Source organism: Cydia fagiglandana, chromosome Z (genome assembly GCF_963556715.1).
Source record: "Cydia fagiglandana chromosome Z, ilCydFagi1.1, whole genome shotgun sequence".
NCBI classification, from domain to species: domain Eukaryota; kingdom Metazoa; phylum Arthropoda; class Insecta; order Lepidoptera; family Tortricidae; genus Cydia; species Cydia fagiglandana.
The window spans coordinates 9,953,788-9,977,572 of NC_085959.1; the positions used below are offsets into that span (position 1 = coordinate 9,953,788).

Below are 23,785 nucleotides of genomic sequence, written 5' to 3' on the forward strand. Positions count from 1 at the left end.
AACCGATCAGGCGATGCTATTTGCCAACGTCTACTAAATGCACTTTCTCGACGTGTTTTCGCTCTTCGCGGGTGAAATGCCAAAAAATTGTTATTGCATCACACTAGAATAGGAAGAAGCTTATACAATAGTATCAAATAGTCTTCATTTATTCACGTGGAATAATCATATAGAATTAATTACAAGCCGGTCTGTTAGTATGTACGAACTTGTCAGGGTTGTTCCCACCCCTTAAAGAAAGTGAAATGGAAACATAAGTTATAGTTGTCAAATCAATGGCAACTACAGGAGTACACGGTTAGTACGAAATAATGATTATGACCAGCTACGGACTGTTTGAAGGCTTGGCTGCATGAAGACTTTTTTATATAAACTAATTTTAGTTTACTGCCTTCTACTTAAAAGTGCAATAATTAGACGAGAAATCCGACACCAGCGTCTATTATTAACATAACAAATTGCTCTCCCGGAACCCGACACGGCCAAACATGCATTTAATTGCTAAGTAAAAACTAAAACACAAACGATTTGGAAATAAGGTCGAGTCGGAAAGCGGCTCGAGTAGGTACGAGCTCTGCACGATCGACCGGGCGTCTTGGCTATGGGCCAACTAGAGGCTGGGGCAACTTCGGCACTTTCAATTTGGAAACGAATGTACCAAGCACGTCCTAGTACTCAGATCTTTGGGATCCCAAGGTTTAGGACGCTTACGCAATGAGCGTAATCTTAGGTTACATAAAAAGGGTTTGTCATAACCATGGAACGTTCGTAACCCAGGTTTATGTCCACATAAGGTTTTGGCGGCCTTGACGTTGAGTGGTGGCTAAAATTAAGCGTCACGAAGGGGGTAACGTTCATTGTACGTGAATTAATTTATTAGGCCTATTTTAAGTATTCAAAGTATTCACATAATCCGTCTTTGAGAGTGAAAATAAATGAGGACACAGCCAGCCAGCAGAAGGTACAGTATCTGAACAATCTAATCTGGCATTAAAGTTTTATATGATGATCAGGTAACGGATAGGCGTCGTATTCTAGTTACAAGCATGTCTACGGCACACCGGCTATTGTAAAATCCGGCTTTTGTGAGTTTCTTAGATCAAAATTCGTTTATCCCTGTCACTCATCTAAAATACAGATGATCTTCGAATTTCAATAGGCGTTAGTCGCCCCATCAGTCTTACGATCATATAAACAAACGATAAATGTATACACCGTGTTTTTTTTGTTTTCCGTTAATTTCAAGGGTGCATTCCTGAGCTTAAATCAAGTAACTTTCTCAAAGACACCGATATTCTAATTAACTCCATTTCGGAGATAAGCAATATTTTTTTTTTCCTATAAGGCCTCTACAAGCGTGTACACTTGCCTTAGGGCCGGTTTACATATTGATTAGTGTTTAGAATGAGTTCATACATTTGCTACTCAACTTAAGTACAATCTCGGTCGATCGATGTTCGAAATGACATTGATATGTCACAGATTTCAATTGTTTGGTTGAGTTAAATGTAATGCCCGTGTTACAACAACGCTATATGCTACATTTAATTACTTTTTAAAATAATTTTTTCGTTTAAAAAATGCAAAAAAAAAATTTTTTTTTGAAAATTAACTATGCCATTTAGTTCTCTTAAACGTTCTTTAATCATACGCCGAAGTTAACGGAATTCAATAAAAACACGGTGTATATTTGTACGAATAACTTTTAATTCGTTAAAATTGCTATTTAATTGCCTTCACTTTTATGAATATGTAAACTAACTACTACCATAATGGAAAATTGTTACCCTGGAATACTTCCAACTGCACGAACACCCGTTTTCATCGCAATTTAACGAAACGCAGACGTCATAGGTCAAAATATACGTTCATGAATAAAACTGTGAAAAAACCTTCGTAGACGCCGCCATTACCATAATTAAATTCCGCATACACATATTCGTATTCTCATGAGGGCACATGTGCTCGGAGCCCTTCGACACGTGTTTCCCAGAAGTTAACACAAGTCACTATCGACATTAACATAGGTATACTTACCCGTATATTTACTGTTTATAAATATATACCTTCATTAAATGTTGACCACAACTGTGTTGTTTGCATGGCGTGTGATGGATGGCGTTATGCTTTTATAAAATAATTTGAAAGAGACAGTCATTATCGAGCTGTCATGTAGACAAGTGCGACCATCACATGCGATTTAGGTGGGACGCTTGTACTGGCAGACGCCATTAAGAGTTACTGTATAAAATCAGTTCAATTGTTATAGAGTTGACAAAAGAATAAGTTTTTAGTAAAATTAAATTTTTGATACAATGCTTCTGTCGCTGACTGTACTTTTCTTCGGTCGAAAAGTGCTCGAGTGGAGACCACGGACTAGCAAGCGCAGCGTAGGACGTCCACCCACAAGATGGACAGACGACCTTGTCAAGGCCGCCGGAAGACGCTGGATACGGGTCGCTTCCAACCGGTACGAATGGAGGTACAAGGGGGAAGCCTATGTTCAGCAGTGGACGTCTTATGGCTGAGATGATGATGATGATGATGATGATGTACTTTTCTTACGACAGACAACTAATACTCATGGAGACAATTCTAAAAACCCCTAACACAATTAGGTTGCGTTGTTTCATCACAGAGTTCCTATGGCCACCTCCTGTCTCCATCATCAGATCAGCTCGATGGTACCATAATATTGCATTGTCATCCGATTTATACATGTATGCAAAATTTCAGCTCAATCGGAAACCGGGAAGTGGATCAAATTTAACTTGCATGATTTGATTACAGACAACGGGACAGGTGAAACTAAATAAAAGCTTGTAATAATAAAATTATGGGTTAGTTTTGGCTCCCTTGGGGATGGATATGTTCTTAAAGTTATTGTTTTCTTAAACAAAGCCAGAGGGCATACGCCGCTTATACCATTGTTTTGGTAGAAAATTAATTATCTTAATTTACACGTGAAACAGTGCTCTCAGATAAATTACATTGTACTACGGATAACATTTCATTAAGTCGGATATAAAACGAATACATGTGATATTTTAGACGTAACTACCTATCCAAAGTGTCAATACTTCGTCATATTTAGTTATCAATGCGGCGCTGACGAGGACATAAGCAACATCGACGGACTTATGCGTTACCGACCTTTGAAAACCCTGACTTGCTTCTTGAAAAACCCCATGTCGTAGCGCAAAGGAAATATTTCAGGAGAAAACTAATTCCACATTCTGCATGTTCACACATTCAATTTTGTTCATGCAGTATCAATGTAAGTACGAGTATATCGATTTAATGCTCGTATTTAGGTATGCACTACTTATACATGGTGATTTCGGGGTCGTGGAGCAAGAGAGATACAGAATCCAAAGTTGAGCCTAATGATGTTGTTAATTATTGTTTACCAATAATGGTGATTATTTCCAGATGACTAGTAGGAAAAGAACATTTTTGCATACAATTTGGTGACCCTACTCAATGTGATGTCTTGTCGCTTTCCATACAGCGTATGTCAAAAGTCATAGGGTGACCATAATTACTTAGAATAACATTGAAAAATAAGAATAATTAAAGTAATTATCTTTTAATTAAATACTACCATATGTGGATCATTTACAGAGTCATAAAAAGTGGTTCTGGATCACGACCCAGAAATCACCCTGTATATCTCGCGGTAGGATACGGCCACTGGGATGACGTTTCGCACATTAAATTAGTCATATACCAAATACATTTTATAGACGATAAACTGCCCTCGATAATCTGGATACCGATATTACCCATTCACGACCAGACGCCGCGGTTATTGGCCAATAGATATTTTCGGTAGAGCTGGCCAATAATTTCGTCTAGACGAGAGAACTGAGTCAGAATCGGAGCGAGCACCTACTTGCTATCTACAGCTGTATAGTTTGGCGCAAGTTAGTATCGTGAAGGAAATTTGAAAATAAAATTTGACTATGACCGCCAGGGTGGGAAGTAATTCCACAGATGTGGCAAACGCCATAACGTCTACAGACCTTCATCCTAACTGAACAACTATGTAGGTAACCAATTTTATTATATATCTATGTCAATTTTTGCTGCTTAAATGACCAATATCGGTAAGTTAATTAGAAGATGCTATGTTTATTTCGAGGAACCATTATAATACTACTATTTTGAGGAACCAATATAGATACTACTAGTATATTTTTATAGATAATAAGTATTGTTTGCCTCCAAATAATTTTTCTCTCAAAAATGTCTCAACAAAAGTTTAATATGGATTCTTGACAATCATTATGACTGCTTTAAATGTTCAATCTCCACCTTTTGTAGGAGACAGTTTGAGTATTGATATTCATATTGAAATAGATACCTATTACCTAACCAATTAGAATAGACAGTCCGATCACCTCCTCAAATTATATTAGGTGATAATACTGACATTAATGGATATGTCGTGAACAATTTAATCAGTAATTAGGTTATAATTTGCATACGGACTACTATAACTATAACCGAGCTAAGTAATTAAGCGCACTTTGTAATGAATAATGATCCAAGTTTACTGATATTATCAACCAATTAGGTATAGAGTATAATTAGGCTGTGGTATTTACATGGTTCAGACACAACTATGAAACGTAGATTATGAATACTTAGGTAAAACGACACAGACCTTTTACCAATAATAATGAGAGATATTCCTAGCAACTAGCAATGTAGAAATTGCAGAAATGTTCTCGGAGAATTCAGAGAAATTACATGAAAGAAACTTAGAAAGTTCTCTGTGAGAATGTTCCCATGAGAACTCTAACGTTTTGTGTAATATATAATATTACACGCCACATAACAGTAAAGCGTTATTGTTTATTAAATTTGAGTTTCAGAGAATATTCTTCATAGAAGTTTCGCAACTTTAAGAAACTTCTCCTCGGTGCATTGCTAGGTGTTCCCGTTCAATGACGCAATTCATGATTTAAAAATAACTTAGAAACTCAAAATTATACCTAATGATCTGTCAAAATGTGCAAACACACTTTTTCCCCAAAACATACGTATTAAATAGGCACGTCATCGCAAACAAAGAGCGGGCTATGAAAGAAAGAAAGAATTGTAATTCTTATTTATTCCTTTTGAAGCATTCCTCAAGGTTCTCGTTGCTACGTGCTTATTTTCCGATGTACCCAATAAAGGCAATACGGCAAAAGAGTGAATGTAAAATGAAGTTCAAGACATACATATGCCGTTACCGATTGCCGCGTTTAGGTCTGTACGGATATGTAACGTGTCGGCTTATACCAGATGGCGTTACTAGAGCCACAGAATAAATAATAGTACTAGGTAGAGAAGACTCACTCTCTAACAAAACGCGTCTGTTACGATCAGCACAGATATGGCCGCTAGGTGGCGACTGCGCCACGCGCGGCTTATGACAAACCCCAAAATTGGGGTCGAACGGATGTACTTTTAGCTACCTGTAGCAAAGCGACGAAATCGCGGAGTGAGACACGCCTGCTAGAGCGGATTATTTTCGCGACAAGGTTTACAACATGCGAATTACTTTAAATGAAAACCGTTTCGCGGTTTTGTTATTTAATTCGCATTTCGGGTTCATTTTATAATATTTATTTTCGCTTGTGTTCACATATGCACAAGAAGCCGATTTACTTGTTAAAATGTTCACATGCAAACTGATAGTAAGAAGGCCGCGGCAGTAGTGTCGCAACCGTAATGCAGCTGCAGTTGACAATTATCACCTTAAAATCTTGAATTATCCATAATTTTATAGGGTACCGTTTCTTCCGCTATTCCTATTTCGCGATCGCGATCGATCAAGACGACGATCAGTCTCGATCGAACTATCGATAATTAAATTAATTAAATAATAAATAAATGTTAGGGGACATCGTACACCTAGCCCCAAACTAAGCAAAGCTAAAAAAACAAACTATAAGAGAGCTTCATTCGCCTTCAAGATTGACCCGTTCAGTTCAATTCCAGATGCTCAAGCATCTTTTTAAATTAGATAATTTTTAAGAAAAAAAAACCGACTTCTATGGGGCCCGGTGAAAGATTATGGTAGATGGTGCACTATGTAGAAAAGGAGGTAAAAACAGTACTTTCTAGTAGCATTTCGTGTCCGTAAGGGTCGTAGTTCTAGCCTAACCTAACCCACTTCTCTGATAGCAGTTCGGTTCTGTGAGTATCGCAGTTCGAGCCTAATCAAACCCATTTTTCTAGTAGCATTTCGTTTCTGTAAGGCTCGCAGTTCTAACCAAACCTAACCCACTTTTGTTCGGTTCTGTGAGGATCGCAGTTCAAACCTAACCTAACCCACTTAACGGCGCATGCGGTGCGGTGTACGGTTTGAGCGGGAGGGGTTTGGCATCATCATACTTTATACCTACATTTTATGGTAGGTAATCATAGCGGTTTATTTAGTTTAGGTATCATAGGGGTTTTCCGGGTCAAGGTCCGGGTCTTTGAGTCAGAGTCCGGGTCCGAGTCCCAGTCCAAGTCCGGGTCCGAGTCCGGGTCCGAGTCCGGGTCCGAGTCCGGGTCCGAGTCCGGGTCCGAGTCCGGGTCCGAGTCCGAGTCCGAGTCCGGGTCCGAACCGGATCCGGGTATGAGTCCGGGTCCCAGTCCAAGTCAAAATCGAAATTCGAAATCACCAAACATGTACTATGCGTCGTTGAAGAGTTCTGTTCTGATCATCATCAGCTGTTCCACTTCATCAAATGCGACAGTTTTTAATGTAAATGCTTGATTTTATGATGAAAATACAAAAAATTCTATACGTATGCCTTTAAGATTTGAGGAGTTCCCTCGATTCCTTATAGATCCCATCATCAGAACTCGAGCTTGACAGAAATGTGGCTTAAAAACTAAACTTGCTTAACAAACATAACGAAGAGGACAAATCGCCAAACGTGAACTATGCGTCGTTGAAGAGTTCCGTTCTGATCATCATCAGCAGTTCCACTTCATCAAATGCGACAGTTTTTAATGAAAATGCTTGATTTTCTGATGAAAATACAAAAATCTCTATACGCATGCCTTTAAAATTTGAGGAGTTCCCTCGATTTCTCATGGATCCCATCATCAGAACTCAAGCTTGATAAAATTGTGGCTTAAAAACTTAACTTGCTTAACAAACATAACGAAGAGGACAAATCGCCAAAGGTGAACTATGCGTCGTTGAAGAGTTCCGTTCTGATCATCATCAGCAGTTCCACTTCATCAAATGTCACGTTTTTGAATGTATATGCTTGATTTGTTGATAAAAACACAAAAATCACCATATGTATGCCTTTAAGATTTGAGGAGTTCCGTCGATTCCTCATGGATCCCATCATCAGAACTGGATTTTGACAAAAACGGGACCAATCTGTATGCATATACATACAATCAAAAAAATAATTTTCAAAATCGGTCCAGTAATGACGGAGATATGGAGTAACAAACATAAAAAAAAAAAATAATAAAAAAAAAACATACAACCGAATTGATAACCTCCTCCTTTGGGATTTGGAAGTCGGTTAAAAATAGGGAGCAATGTGCGCAGCGCGGATTTAGAGATAGGGACAATAAAATTGCCGTCTATTCTTCTTTTAATTAAAGTGTATATTCAGATTCAAGCCCTTATTGTCTTTAACGGACTGGTTTGTGCCAGATAAATCTGCCAGAGGCTAATTCCATGACAGAAATTCCGTTTTTTCCTTTTGATGTACGGAACCATAAAAATGACGCGAGTATTTAATCTGCAAATATTTTCACGGACATTCAGTGTGTTCTTGTTCTTATGTAATAATCTGTCTGTAACATCATCGACACAGTCTGTCCACTTGTAAGCCTAAAATCAAAGAGATAAGGTACTATATTGGTCACAAATTGTTGCTGTTAGTATGTCAGTACGTCGGTACGAGTAGCATTCCAATCTCTTACTCGAGTGGAGCAGAACAGCTCATGGGGACCAGAATATGTGCGCTCTACAGTACGAATAGTTGATAGATCTAGAAATATAGGTACACGGGTCCGGATAGCACAATAACATCGCAATAGTAAGTGGTTAGTAGTAGGTATGGAGTTGTGTACTACGCTAACGCGATTAGCGGCCTAGTGCCAATAACGACGCAGCACGATTCATTTCATATTGAACTAGTTGCGGTAAAATTTGACAAACGCTTGTTCTTGCAAAATATGGTAAAAGCAATTTGAATATACATTTCTTTGGGAGGAACGCATTCGCTCACGCGTAATAATTGTACAGTAAGTAATACACTTCGTCTCCGTCATCAGTATTATATTTTCGTCTGATACGAATAGGACCATGTATGTCAATATTACATTTACTATAAGGTGGTGGTACTAAGGACTGTTCAGTTTACTAAGCGGACACTCTTACACCTCTTTTAATCGGCGAATTTAAAATCAATTGACGTACAGCTCATAACAATATAATTAACAATCCCTTATTTATCAATTGCTACATATTTGTTCCCATAATAGTCAAATATTTTTCCCGAAGGACCGAACAAATTTGGAACATAGCAAGTTAGTTCTGCAATAAGGATGCACAGGCTAGTATTCACTGCGAAAAATCGTAAATATGTACAAATTTTCCAAGTTAAACGTGAATAAAATTATTAAAACATTTGCAGGGCATCATATGCTTGAAGATTTTACAAAATCCCGGCACAGAAGCGGCCCGGCCAATCCAGAAACAAAAGTATTGTCATGCGGCTGTTAAAATCAATAAATTACTTATCGGTTCGCGAAATTCCTAAGACAGCAGGCGTTAGAGTAGGCACAGATTAAAAAATAAGAAGTATGTACAATAAATGGACCCATAGAAAGAAAAAAATGGACAAAAGAATTACAGAGCAGCGAAAGCAATCGAACAAAAGAAGCGTCAAACTGTACTACATTTTACATTAAGATAAATTTCGTAGCATTTTAATGGACAACGGAAAATGCGTAAAATGTTGCTGTAGTACGTTACCAATGGCCCTGATGCTACCATGCCGTTGTAGAAGATCATATATTCGACGAGGAGAGTAACATCAAAATTGACCAATTCATGAAGAAAGTCCTTGTCTGGCAGGCAATTGGTTCCTGTGGCCTTAAAAAGTTTGTTCTATTTTGCGACATGAACTTTGGTTGCGACATTTACAGAAAATAATGCATCTAATAACGAGTACTTTCCGTCTATCAGACGCATAATGTCACCTCTTCATTTCGGCCTGATTTGGCAAGTGCCCACTATGCTGGTCAGAAAGTGAAGCTACTGAATTTGAAAAACATTGATTTCGTTCAAAAACAAGTCAACTCATCTAATTGCCCGGAGCTCCACTCCATCGAGTGGCACTAGACCAATGTGAAGATGCACTTAAAAAAGGGTAGATGAGAAGCTAAAACATTGAAAGAATTCAAACGAATGTTGTTTACAACTTGTCAAAAAGTGTCAAAAATTTATGTGCAGGCACTTGAACGGCGCAACCGTGTAAAAGTACGAAAATCTTACCGATGTTATTATATTATACTATATTTACATTAAAATGTTTTGCGTTGGTTTCCGTTTTTATTATATTTATCTAAATAAAGCGATTCCAGAATTAGAAAAATGTAATTTATACTTTTTTGTGTGTCCGCTTAATAAAATGAACAGTCCTTATTGGTCGACATGCTAATGCCCAATAGATGACACCCTGCTGTCACCTCTATTGACAATGACTTAAGTTTCAAGATGACATGTACTGGGACCGCGTCGAGCACCCGTACCACCACCTTAGGGGCTGTCCATAAATTACGTCATCGATTTTTGACGATTTTTGACCCCCCCCCCCCCCTATAATCGTCCAAAAATCATGCTTCAAATGACCCCATTTCCTCCTACTTCATGCTACCGTCATCCGATGCCCAGACCCCCCCCCTAAATTGAAATTACGTAATTTATGAATAGCCCCTTAGGCCCACTTGCACCATTCCATTAATCCGGGGTTAACCGGTTTAACTTGGTGTTACCATGGTTACCAGTACAATTTGACACTAGGGCAACGGTTTAACCGCGTAACCCAGGGTTAGTGGGAGGGTGCAAGTGGGCCTTAGTATGTATAAGTAGATTATTTAATTTAACATTTTATTAACCAGTAACATATCGAAAACTCCTTCGAATGTGCACCAGTACGGTATTCCCGCAATTCAAATAGTATTCGTTGACTGTTGAAAGAAGTACAGCCAACGATAAAAGCTTGTAGGTACATATTTAAAATAATGTTGACGAAAAACTTATTCAATGTCGGTTGTTAAGCGTCGTGAAGTTGTAGTATGAACTTGAACAATGTTTCGCGTGTAATCGAGTACGATTTTTTTAATAATAGTGTTTGCCATAGCAGCCAAAATATATGTATAATACATATATGCATTGTAAGCTTACTTTTCTTACCATAGAAGTAAGAATGTGTTCCGATATATTTGGCGGTGACTGTAGGTAAAAACACCGTCAAAAGTCCCGAATATGAAACATTTTTAAGTACGCGGACATTCGAAGTACCTATACAGTCCACATTAAGCGTAAACTTTTGTCTTGTTAAGATATTCGGTGTATTCGATGCGATGCAGCTCAACAGTGTGTACGCAGCCTAATAGACCGTTATTATGCCAAACGAGCGATCGCATTAAGCTACTCTATTATACTCTAAACTGCTTATAAATTCTTACTCTATAATAACTGCAATTTAACGTTTTTTCCCACACAACAACCGTCCAATAGATATTCATTTCCATTCCAATGGATACCCTAGTCGGATTGTGAAGAGATAGTCGGTACGAGGCAGAGTCGTGATTGAAATGAACGATTCTGCACTTAAAGTTATACCTTAACGGGAGTGTGTAGAGTTGAAGATGAATAAAACGTGTAATGCAATACCTTGTAAAAGAGTTAGGACGGTGTAACCTGATAGTTATGCCAGGGCTGCCCTGTTATTAGATACATGCTGGTAACTATAGAAGGAATTCTAACAACGGTTGTTTGATATAAATAAATAAATATGTACCTAATAATTAAATATTAGAGGGACATCTTACACAGAGCAACTTAGCCCCAAATTAAGCAAAGCGTGTACTAAGGGTGCTAGGCGACGATGTTCATACTTGTATAGATAAATATATACTTATATACATAGAAAACACCCATGACTCTGGAACAAATATTTGTGATCATCACACAAATAAATGCACTTACCGGGATTCGAAGTGTTACTACCCACTAGGCCAGACCGGTCGTCAATTAAAACTACTAAATACAAAATACTTCAGTTTAAATAGAAAATCGCCCACATGTGTGCTAAAATTCACCTAAATAGGTTCATTAGGTACCTTTTGCGTGATTAATTAACAAGCATCCAATCAATACAATATTTACATTGATCCGAGTAATATTACGGCGAAATGTAGATCTATAACGTAAACCGTTACTAAGATTAAACATGTATTCTTTTCCACTTAAGTCCCGAAGTATCCGTGTTATTACTACTAATATTAGGCCCCTGTTCAGTCTAGTTTTTACGCCGAATAATCCAAAAATACAATGTCTAGTCTTACTCGTAGTCTTTAATGTGGAGGTTACCTTTAGAATTATACCTTAATATTGAAGGTTTTAAGTTTCCCTTGAGATTCATATTATATCCACCGTAGTATGATGATTTATATCAGTTCAATTTTGAACAACAACAGCAAACAAAACAGTCTAAAGCCAAACCTCTGTCGAAGCATTTTAGATGAATGATTAATTTAGTTACAACAAAAGTTTTAGATCAACCTACTTCGTTTATGGTTCTATTCACTCCAAACTATTCATCCGTGGTAATCTCTGTTTATAACTCCCAGATACTAAAATAGACAGGAAGATTTATTAAACTCACGAAGAACGTGGCCAGTTTCGTATAATTTCTATAAATAAATATATAAAAGATTGCGAATAAATAAGAAACTGTTGATTGTTACCCTTCATGACCTTTTACAAAAACTGGGAAGCCATAATATATATTGAACAATACATTGTATATGACATTACATTACTTAGAAGTAATGCCATTACATGATTACTAGTGGTTGTATCTAGTGGTAGTGTCTAATATAGTATTACGTATTAGGCACGATGTGCCAAAACCATGTTCAGCTTCAAAGGAATGAGTTAATGACCGACATGTCGTTAGTTGCACCTCGCTTTATAATAAAAAATATTTAAAACTTTGTTTGTAAAAATGAACGAAAGCCGTTTTAATAATATGATCCAATTTACATGTTAAACTCAACTCAAACCTAGGTGCCAGGTACCTATGCTTATTGCCTGACCGTCCATGGAACTTATACCTAGGTTCTAAGGTTCAAGAATACCTAGTTAACATTGTGGACGATCGAACACATATATGAGGCGAGCAGATCTGGCTTCGAAGCTTCGAGCAACATCGGCTTCCGACACATCGGAAGAAGTAATTGTTGGCCACAAATCAAATTATTTCATGAAATATTGTTTGATTTCTTTTGATTTTTTGTGTTGTTGGCCACTAATAGACTGTCACTTTTTTTCTTACAAGCTTTTATTTACTTTCACCTGACCGTAGTCTGTCTGTCTGTCAGTATGTCAGTCTGTAATCAAATCTTGCAAATTAAATTTGATCCACTTCCCGGTTTCCGATAGAGCTGAAATTTTGCATGCATGTATGTATAAATCGGATGACAATGCAATATTATGGTACCATCGAGCTGATCTGATGATGGAGACAGGCGGTGGCCATAGGAACTCTGTGATGAAACGGCGCAACCTAATTGTGTTAGGGGTTTTTAGAATTGTCTCGATGAGTATTAGTTGTCTGTCGTAAGAAAAGTACAGTCAGCGATAAAAGCTTGTACCATAAATGAAATTTTTGACAAAAACTTATTTAGCGAAAACGTAAAATAAATTATTTCAATTCAGCTCCTCCATGTGACCGCACGGACACATGACATTTAAAATTATTGAATTTAAAACTTGTTGGTGAAATAAGACGTTAAGGAGGAAAAAGCCCCACCTCATGCTTTCCTAAGTCACAATGTTACCTATATATTGTAAATGTGAGCGTAATGACTCTTCGTGTTAACGGAAATCGACACGTCGTGTTTAGTTAGTATTCTTAAAGGGTAGTTCGAGTCAGCAACTGTATACGAATTACTTGTCCGGTTTGGACAGCTAGGCACGTACTGGCTACACGAGCTTGATAGGTAGACACACATACACTTCAGGTGACAGGTAGGCACCCTTAAAAGCTAGGCGTCAAGTGTAAACAATATTTCAGTAAGCTCATTTCCGGATTTGATTCGGTTAAATTATGTTCTAATGTATGCGCAAGAAAAACTAATTATAGTCAGCATTCTATGACTGTAGTATGATACCTTTGGGTATGGTGCTTTACGCACACTAGCGTCCCTCCCCCTCCCCCTGACGCAACCCCCCCTTTTAGCATGAAATATGTCCCAGTTTACGGGTTTTTTTTATTTTTGTGAAAAGTATTAGCCATAACATGAATATGGTGAGTCTTATCAAAAAAATTAATATAACCTTTTTTGTTTAGAATTTAATAGGGATCATTTCTTTCATTGACACTTTTTTCCTATATTGTATACTTTCCCCAAAAAACAAAAAAACTCCCAATCGGGACATATTTATGCTAAAAGGGGGGGGGGGGTTGCGTCAGGGGGAGGGGACGGGACGGTAGCCTGCGTAAAGCACCATACCCAAAGGTATCATACTACATTCATAGAATGCTGGCTATAATTAGTTTTTCAAAAAACACAATTTGACCGAATTAATTGATAAGTATAAGTAGTTAGAATCGCTACATATTTACTTGTTGGGCCAGCAATTTACGGCTAGTTGTCATTGTCAGGTGACAATAGGTCACAATAGTGAAATAAGGGCCAGGGTGCAATATACCTACCTATCGAATTAAATTCAAATTTTATTCAAAATCAAAGCACGTGAAGAGTAATAAATATTTCCGTCCTTTATATAAACTCTTTTCCGGATCCAAATCCGGTTCCCACTACCTCCCTTATAATTTGATTTTAGATTTTAAAAAGCCAAGGAAGAGCATACATTCATGGATGGTTTTACTCTAACATTGCACGCAGTTTCCAACCACTCTAACCAGTTGACCACATTGCCAATTTGAAAAGAAACGATGTCACTGCAGAGCCTACGTGCGTTCACATGAAAAGGTTAATACCCTCACACACGTGCCGACACGCGATCACGTGAGTTTCACAGAAATAGGTAGAACACTCACATCTAGTACAACATTAACATTTATACTAGGAATTCTGTTGGTAATGTTGAAATAGCAATAATATAAGCAAGAATTTTAAAAAACTAAACCGTTTGATTAAAACCAAAACATTACTTTGCTAATCCGCGAAAGGTTTACACTTACTTACTTAGTTAAGTATTTATATTTGCGGTGGGAGGGTGAAAACATTAATTGCATGTAAAAATACGTAAGTTAGTATAACGGTTTATCACTGATTGGCTAGCCTATATAGCACGTTAACTTTTCACGGATTAGCAAAGTAATATTTTGGTTTTAATTAGAATGGATTTCGTAAGTACCTAACGCCTGATTCTATTCACTATTTTAAACCGTTTAGCTACATTGTCTTGAGTATAAAATTAGGTTGTTTCCGGAAGTTTGTTGAAAATATATGGGCACTCGTATCGCGAGGGCAAAAACAACGATTTTAGCGGATTCGTTTTAGTAAGTAATGATGCTGATCTGACGCTACATTAAGCGCCCGACCACAAACATACGAAAAGATACGATTACAGTATACTCATACTTTACTAAATAAATTAAACATGATTAGATGGCAGCAGTCGACTCATTATGCTCAACAGTATTTATACAAAATATTAAATTAAATGGTAAGGTCAGTTAAATACAAACCGGAAATAGGCTATCAAAAACATATGATAAATTATGTCATGTATTAGAAAGCGAAAGTACGTATGTCAAAAAAACATAAATAACAATAAAACATGGAAATACAGTGAAACAGCTTTTGTCTGTTTCGCGTACCGCCTCTTAAAAGTAGGCTTTTCTACATTACCTACTCACAGTAGTCATTTAGTCATTATTTTTGGCCTATTTCTGTCATTCAAAGCGATATAATGTCTCTCATATTTTAAATTATAAATGTATTAACCGTCGCAATCTATATTCAGACATAAAACAGAACACCAACGACACAATTTCCTTGTAACGTCGTTCTTTAAATACGGACTGCCCTATAACAGACCAGACAGTTTCTAATAATTAATTCACGGTATCGACTTGGCGTTTGACTGACGTTGTATACCTACCGGCTTTAATTACAATGCATATTATCAAATGGAAATCCATCATACGTTTAGCGGTTTACGCGGGTTAGCCGGGGCAGTGGCAAACCAAAACAGTGATAATGGGACGACCTCGGCGCTTTTTGGAAGCATGACCAACCGTGATGAGTGGTGGAAAAAGGGGATGGTTTTGCGAGGCAGTGGGACACAAAAATTATGGCTCCTCTACACGATGGGCCAACGCCGGCCACTCCAAGGGACGCATTTATGCGTTAGAGGGCGCAAGTGATATTGCTCTCTCATTTTACCGCATGACTGCGTCCCTTGGAGTGGCCGGCGGTGGCCCATCGTGTAGAGGAGTAATTAAAGTAAAAATTTTACGAGTTACCTGTTTAGCCATTCAAAATCAGAGAACTCTAAAAACGGCACTTCAATTCCATAAGAAACGCACATGTGCTATTACGAAGTTAAATTCACGATACATTAAATTCTCGAACCCGGTGTTACTCATAGCTCGATGAACGCTATATTTGGCTGAACCGGGGGGAACTTTTTAAATAATTGTTTAACGTTGGGGGTGGCATAAAGGATAACTCACGTTAAACCGGGCCGTCTCCGGGCCGGAGCTTCCGGAGCTTACTTTTCTATGACATGACAGGCGATCACGTGATGCTTTCCATAGAAAACGATGCGCCGGAAGCTCCGGCCTGGACACGGCCCGGTCTAACGTGAGTCATCCTTAACCTGTAACTATTTGATTGCGGCTATTAGTAGCGGAACTAATAACACGTTTGAGCCGAGTTTGGAGTTAAATAAAACAGAAATAATCATTGTATTGTATGTATAAATAGCGGTTGTTGATTAATACAATCGTGAAGTAAACAGTAATTAATAGGATTAGAATTACGATTAGTAATAGAATTTTGGACGAAAATACGACCGGCTACACTACGCTATATAATTTTAGAAATATTTCATGATGTACTCATAATTTGAATTATGATTTATGTAATCTACTTTATCAGTGTCTCCCTAATAATACTCATAAAAATACCTTCCAAACAAAGTTGGGATCGATCACTAGTAAATAGGAAAAGCATCGATAATTGAGTTTATCGATGAAGGAACTCCCTACATTTAATTTCGCACCCAAAATTCCGATGTTTGGCTTTAAAGCCAAAAGTCCGATGTTTGGCTTTAAATAAATAACTAAATCTGTATCCCCACTTGACGGTAAGAGTTAGATGGTACCACACGGTACTGTAATTCTGCCACATCACACATATATATATTAAAATGTATTATTAGGGACGGTACACAAATTGACTAAGTCGTACGGCAAGCTAAAGAAAGCTCGTGTTGTGGGTTCTCAGTCGACGACATATATAATATACAAATACTTACGAGTAAATAAATACATAGAAAACATCCATGACTCAGGAACAAATCTGAGCTCATCGCACTCATAAATGCCCTTACCGGGATTTAAAACTGCTTGTGCAGTCTTTCTCATATACATAATCAATCATAGGCTTCCAATATTTATTTACCTACGACATATTTAGTAACGAAATACAATAAAAAACAATTATTCGTAAGGTAAGTAGGCAAGTCGAATCGAAAGCGTTAGAAAACTTGTAATGTTGGTCTGAGGGTGTTGAGTCTGGCGTTTTCCCGGTCGGACGCCACAAGTGCGAACATTTAAATAAGTAACGAAGCCACAACGACGTGGAATACTTTCTTGCAAAAACAGAACATGTATACATTTCACTTTGTTATACTAACGCTCGTTCGTGTCACTATTTTAATGTATTGCGTATGACTTACATACTGCATCATGCTCCTACGAACTACTCGGTATTTATCGGGGCAATCAATATTACGCAGCACATGACAAATTAAAATAGGCACCAGGAGGCGAATTCTGATTGAAATAGAGTGTGAATTTGATCTAGATTTTTTTCATCAACCAGTAACGTGTCAGTATTTTGACATTGACATATCCTAACCACAACAAATCCAGATCAAATTAATAACCTGTTTTTATAATCAGATTACGCCTCCCGTCCCCATTCAGTGCTCATGACACAATGCAGCGCTTCAGTACTAACGAACCATTTTCCGCTACATTTACCCTCTACGCGCTACGGCGTAGCACATGTGTATACAGTACCACGAAAAAGTTATGCGCTGCGGTAATAGTTGTTACACGAATATAATTTCATTAAAGGATGACTCACGTTAGACCGGGCCGGGTCCGGTTCCGGTCTAACGTGAGTCATTCTTAACTCGGAGGCCACGAAAAACGCTCTGAACGCATCCAATTGACACTAGGCGTCTGGCGCTCGACATTACAAGCGTCAGCGAGAATTCAATTCTTGTAGAACTTTTTTTTACCGAGACATTTTAATCAATGATAGGAAAAAAATAACTTAGGCCCACTTGCACCATTCCATGCGGTTAAACTGTTAACCTAGTGTCAAATTGTATGGCTAACCATGGCAACTCCTGGTTTAACCGGCTTACCCCGTGTTAGTGGAATGGTGCAAGTGGGCCTTAGATGCATAACTCTCTTCGCGATATTGTAACACAATTCGATAAGGCCTTTGTACTTACCCGAGCAGGGCGGCTTCTTCAGCATTGGTGGTGGGCATTTTCTCTTCCTTGCTTTCTTCCTTCGTGAGGATATTCACTCTGAAATAGTGCATTGTACGATAGCTTACTCGATGTATGGATGAGGTGATTCCAATCTAATCTACGTTCATTACTTACGCAACTTGAAATTGTAACATTGTCAGACTGATAATTCGTTAGTTCTTTCTACTGCTGTTTTATAACAACAAAATATTAATAAGATTTATCTTTTGTGTTCATTAGAGCAGCAAAATGTGATATTTCGGTTCCTTTTATCGAGTGAACGTAATACATACCTCTTAATCGTAACAAGCTTTTTTTTTATAATTTATCTAGATGTTACGTAAGTTGTGAACAAGACTTGATGATAGCGGGACGATCATACCGACACTTTTTATTGCATACAACTGCTTTGACGAAAAGGCAAATTAAAAAACGTGGATGTCTTTAGCATAGATCAATCCCAATTTATAGAATAGCTAAGGTCCCACAATCACCAAGCCGCAATAATTAATAATCAATTATGTACTTCAACCAATATTATTCAACATTACATTGCGTAAACCGAATGTATATGCCAGAATTAGAAAGGTTAGCGAGTAAGTAAAATTGCGATTCCAAAATAGAAGTAAAGTTTTAATTTTCGTATATACATATAACTATGCTCGTATATTTATCTTCGATATTTTAAGCAGGTAAAAAAAGGTAAGAGGTTCAGATCTACTCTCCTGGCCGATAGAACCTGCAGGTACCTGTTAAACGTATTATTCAATACGAATCCCAATAATAGCAACTTGCTAACCTTACTGATGTAGTAATTTGATGACGAACTATTGTATGGTAAAGTAAGTAAATTAAATAATTTGCATGAAAATTACCAAACTAATGCGTTTTCGAAACAGACGTACGAGAACAAAGGGCCTGCTCACAGAATTCAAAGGTAGATAAGTTTGTAAACTACATTATAGGTACTATTTGACGCTTGACTATTATAGCTTGCGGTGTCGAAAGATATACAAGTATGAAAACAAATGAATGTATGGCGCTCGACGCTGCCAACGTCAGCGTGAAACTGATTTACTCGGAATGCCTTCAACACTGCAATGTCTTTTAGTTGCCTTCAACACTGCTATGTCTTTTAGTTGCCTTCAACACTGCAATGTCTTTTAGTTGCCTTCAACACTGCAATGTCTTTTAGTTGCCTTCAACACTGCTATGTCTTTTAGTTGCCTTCAACACTGCAATGTCTTTTAGTTGCCTTCAACACTGCAATGTCTTTTAGTTACCTTCAACACTGCAATGTCTTTTAGTTGCCTTCAACACTGCAATATCTTTTAGTTGCCTTCAACACTGCAATATCTTTTAGTTGCCTTCAATACTGCAATGTCTTTTAGTTGCCTTCAACACTGCAATGTCTTTTAGTTGCCTTCAATACTGCAATGTCTTTTAGTTGCCTTCAACACTGCAATGTCTTTTAGTTGCCTTCAACACTGCAATGTCTTTTAGTTACCTTCAACACTGCAATGTCTTTTAGTTGCCTTCAATACTGCAATGTCTTTTAGTTGCCTTCAACACTGCAATGTCTTTTAGTTGCCTTCAACACTGCAATGTCTTTTAGTTGCCTTCAACACTGCAATATCTTTTAGTTGCCTTCAACACTGCAATATCTTTTAGTTGCCTTCAATACTGCAATGTCTTTTAGTTGCCTTCAACACTGCAATGTCTTTTAGTTGCCTTCAATACTGCAATGTCTTTTAGTTGCCTTCAACACTGCAATGTCTTTTAGTTGCCTTCAACACTGCAATGTCTTTTAGTTACCTTCAACACTGCAATATCTTTTAGTTGCCTTCAACACTGCAATGTTGCAATCCTTCAAAACAACACATCAAAACAATAGATACAGTGTTAAACCGAATGTCTGCGGATGAAATATTATGATTCCTTGCACAACGAAGCGTGCCAAAATATTCTTGATGCTTTTATAACCCAAAGGCAAGTAAAAGACATTCCGAGTTTAAACTTATTATTGGTACCGAGTTGATAATTATTATCATCCATTATTATATTACTTAGTTACATAAGAAATCTATGAGCAAGGTCGCTTGTTCAACCTTGGAGGTTTAGCGCTCATTGCATACACGTACAGAATGGTTATAGTATTTGTACAAGCTTCAAAAATAGGCAAAGGTATAAATGATATCACTGGAGAAATGTAAATGTGCTTCCGGTCCGGCCCGTCTTTATAAAGCTTAGCCTTGAAAAGTCCAAGTTATTTTTAGAACGGTTTAGCTGCCTAGCCCTGCGTAGGGACATAAATAACGGACAATAATCATTACAGTAGTAAATGTGCTGTTCTATTTTACAGTTTCAGGTCTTTGAAGCTAAATAACTTTGATTCAGGAAATAACGTATACTTGCAAGACTGACACACACGCTAACGTCTACGTAACTTACTTGCTATGCATCTCGCTCGTACTGACATAGGGGCTGTCCATAAATTACGTCATCGATTTTTGACGATTTTCGACCCCCCCCCCCACCCCTATAATCATCCAAAAATCATGCTTCAAATGACCCCATTTCCTTCTTCTTCATGCTACCGTCATCCGATGTCCAGACCCCCCCCCCCTAATTTGAAATGACGTAATTTATGAATAGCCCCATAGTAGTGCGAGCGAGATATATAGAAAGTAAACTATGTATAGACGTTAGCGTATATGTCAGTGTCGACACTGTCAATGACTCGTGGTACGGGTACTGGTATCAAGACATAACTTTCAGTGATGTGTCAGATAAGTGTCAGACATACGGGCCGTTTTTCGAAGTCAAAAATGTATTGTGAGCTTCGCCTATACAGGGTCATTTTTGGACCCTTAGCCATATTGCGCGAGGTGATTAGGTAGGTCATACTGAACAACTTCTTCTATGGGACCAACACCGAAATCCCAAAAAAAATTTGGCCTTCCCATACAAAACGTCGACATCCCCTCGATCAAAATGTATGAAACGGGCAAACAATTTTTTCGGAGTTAGTCCGATAGGAATAGTTGTTCGGTATGACCTACCTAATCACCTCGCACAATATGGCTAGTGGTTAAAAAATGACCCTGTATTCGCGACTCTGGCCCCGATACATTATCCGATGGAGACTTATGGATTACTGTGCAGTGTGCAATCATGTTATACCCTTGACATTACGAGTACTCGCCTTTAGTTCGCATAATCAATAAATCGAATAAACGCTATACGACCAAGTTCATGAAAAGCAGACGGTATCATTAATAATGAAATTTCTTTGTGTTTTACTCAATTATTCAGTATTTTAACCACTATAACGGCTGAGTATTGTGAATTTGAAGGCCAAGTTTATTTTATGTTAGTGAATAAATAGTCATATTCATATACAGTACAAAATGTACACAAATTAAGCAACTTGTTATTATTCATTTCAGTACTTTAGCGGCATCATAGACATTGAAATGACAGAATGCAGAATCATTAAAGTATAGAATGAATGTAAATGAACGTAAATGAAAAACGTTGTACCCGCAAATTTGACAGCTGAAGTAGATGACACCATAGGTTTTGTGGCACCTGGATTGTCGAACACTAAAAGCGAGATTCCACCAGTGTGCGGCACAAAAATGTAAGTAAAAACCAGGAATATGTGATCACGCGCCATGTTGCGGAATTTTACTGGAACGAATTTTTTTATACTATATGTAACTGTCACTCTATACATGAGAATAACAGCGCCCTCTTGACAATGATCATACCGCGTGTGGTCTGTAACACGAGCAAATAATTAAAACATAGATTGTACTCCTCAAACGGTGACACTTTTGTTCAACAACTTTTAAAAATTGTGAAGTATTTAGACTCCCTATTTTTCATACAAAATAAATATTATCTTCAATGGACGCCATCGCCACGCTATATTATTGTGATTGACGTTGCTTGTCACGCCTTAAATTAAACAAAATTCGCAATACATTGCGTCTTAGAATAAACATTAAAGTGTATTAAAAATCAAACCACAAGTTATTTTTAAAAGTCGCTGAACAAATGTTGGTCAGTATGGGGAGTACAGCCTACAGTTTAATTTTTTGCTCGTATTACAGGCCACACCCGGTATATTACTGGTCAGGCTTTACAGTAAAATGCTTGTGCCGCACACTGGTGGTATCACGACTTAACCTTTGACAGTCGAGTTACCATTTCTCTGGCTCATGTTACAAGGTCGACTTAATGTCACTATGACAATGTTCTAATTTCAGTTCTATAAAAGAGAACATAGAACCCTGTAATATTGGGCCAGCGAGTCGTTAGACGGATCCGTAAGCGTCGTCTACTTTGTTTATTGTACAGTCAACAACAGAGCTATGAATACAGGCAAAGTGTCTAAAATATGTATACAGTACTTTATTGCCTGTACATTAAGGTCGTGTATACATATTTTTGGCACTTTGCCTGTATTCATAGCTCTGTTGTTGACTGTACACCGTAGATATTTACGTAGCATTTGACGTCAAACTCAATATGTGAATCATTTAATTGGTTTAAAAAATAAACGCAATTTTATGCGTAAAAATATTATACATGAAAAATTTGGCTTCCGTTTGCCTTTGCTTTTGCAGTTACATAATACACACGAAGATTCTAGTAATATTTGAATGAAACATTAAGAAACACACCTATCCACACTGTGCTCTAGTAAGTAGGTATTAGGTACATATGAAACTTTAAATTCCATATGTTTGAAAGAGAATCAAAGCCTTATCGATTGGCCCATAGGTTCCGTACCCAAAGGGTAAAACGGGACCCTATTACTAAGACTTCGCTGTCCGTCCGTCTGTCCGTCTGTCTGTCACCAGGCTGTATCTCACGAACCGTGATAGCTAGACAGTTGAAATTTTCACAGATGATATATTTCTGTTGCCGCTATAACAACAAATACTAAAAACAGAATAAAATAAAGATTTACATGGGGCTCCCATACAACAAACGTGATTTTTGACCAAAGTTAAGCAACGTCGGGAGTGGTCAGTACTTAGATGGGTGACCGTTTTTTTTTTCTTTTTTTTTGTTTTTTTTTGCATTATGGTACGGAACCCTTCGTGCGCGAGTCCGACTCGCACTTGCCCGGTTTTTTAATTTAAGCAGAATGCAGTACAATAATATATGTAAATCTCCTTTAATATGTCATAACAAATATAGATAAAACTTGTTATTACTGGAGTCAGTTACGGATCGCTGCCATATATGACCCAAAAATGTTTTATTAAGCTATGAGCTTCATCACATATGATCTCTGAGTAATTCTAAGCATTTCTAGCCTCGGAGGCGATAAGAAGCGTGCGTCTAGTCGAGGAGGGCGGGGTACAAAGATGGCCGCCACCCGTCATCATTCAAAAAAATCTGTTCTGGTCTTGGTGGCTACTAGGGCAAGTTTGGTATCATTTTCGTATAAACTGAAGACGTAGAATTCATTGCTGATATTTGTTTTTTTCAGTTTCATAGTAATTTTGCAAGAAAAACGTAAAAAGTAAAAAATTTGGGATGGAGGTTTTTGCTTTGAGAGCTAATAACTTTTGTATAGTGGCCAAAAGTGTCATACAAAAAATACTATAATAAAGCGCAATTCATGCAGCTTCTAAACATATAAATGTTTAGTAATATCCTACTGCAAAAAGATGGTGAAAAAATTATTAAATGACCGCAGCGCGGGTAGTTGGACTCTCGCTAGGCGGCATTTATCTTACAAAATGGTCGAGTACGAGTATCTAC

General features: G+C 37.7%; 1 protein-coding gene across 4 annotated transcripts in view; it reads right to left on the reverse strand.

The window, feature by feature from the left end:
* The window catches only part of LOC134678318 (protein NDRG3), a 117,237-nt gene that overhangs the window by 85,119 nt on the left and 8,333 nt on the right, over nt 1-23,785 (reverse strand). For 3 of the 4 annotated variants that reach the window (XM_063536843.1, XM_063536840.1, XM_063536841.1), the window contains exon 2: nt 17,981-18,058. The exons of the other annotated variant lie outside the window; for it this stretch is intronic. In XM_063536843.1, coding sequence (XP_063392913.1) covers nt 17,981-18,018 — 38 coding nt within the window. In that variant the 5' untranslated portion in view covers nt 18,019-18,058. The remainder of the gene's footprint in view (nt 1-17,980; nt 18,059-23,785) is intronic. 4 annotated transcript variants of the gene reach the window in all.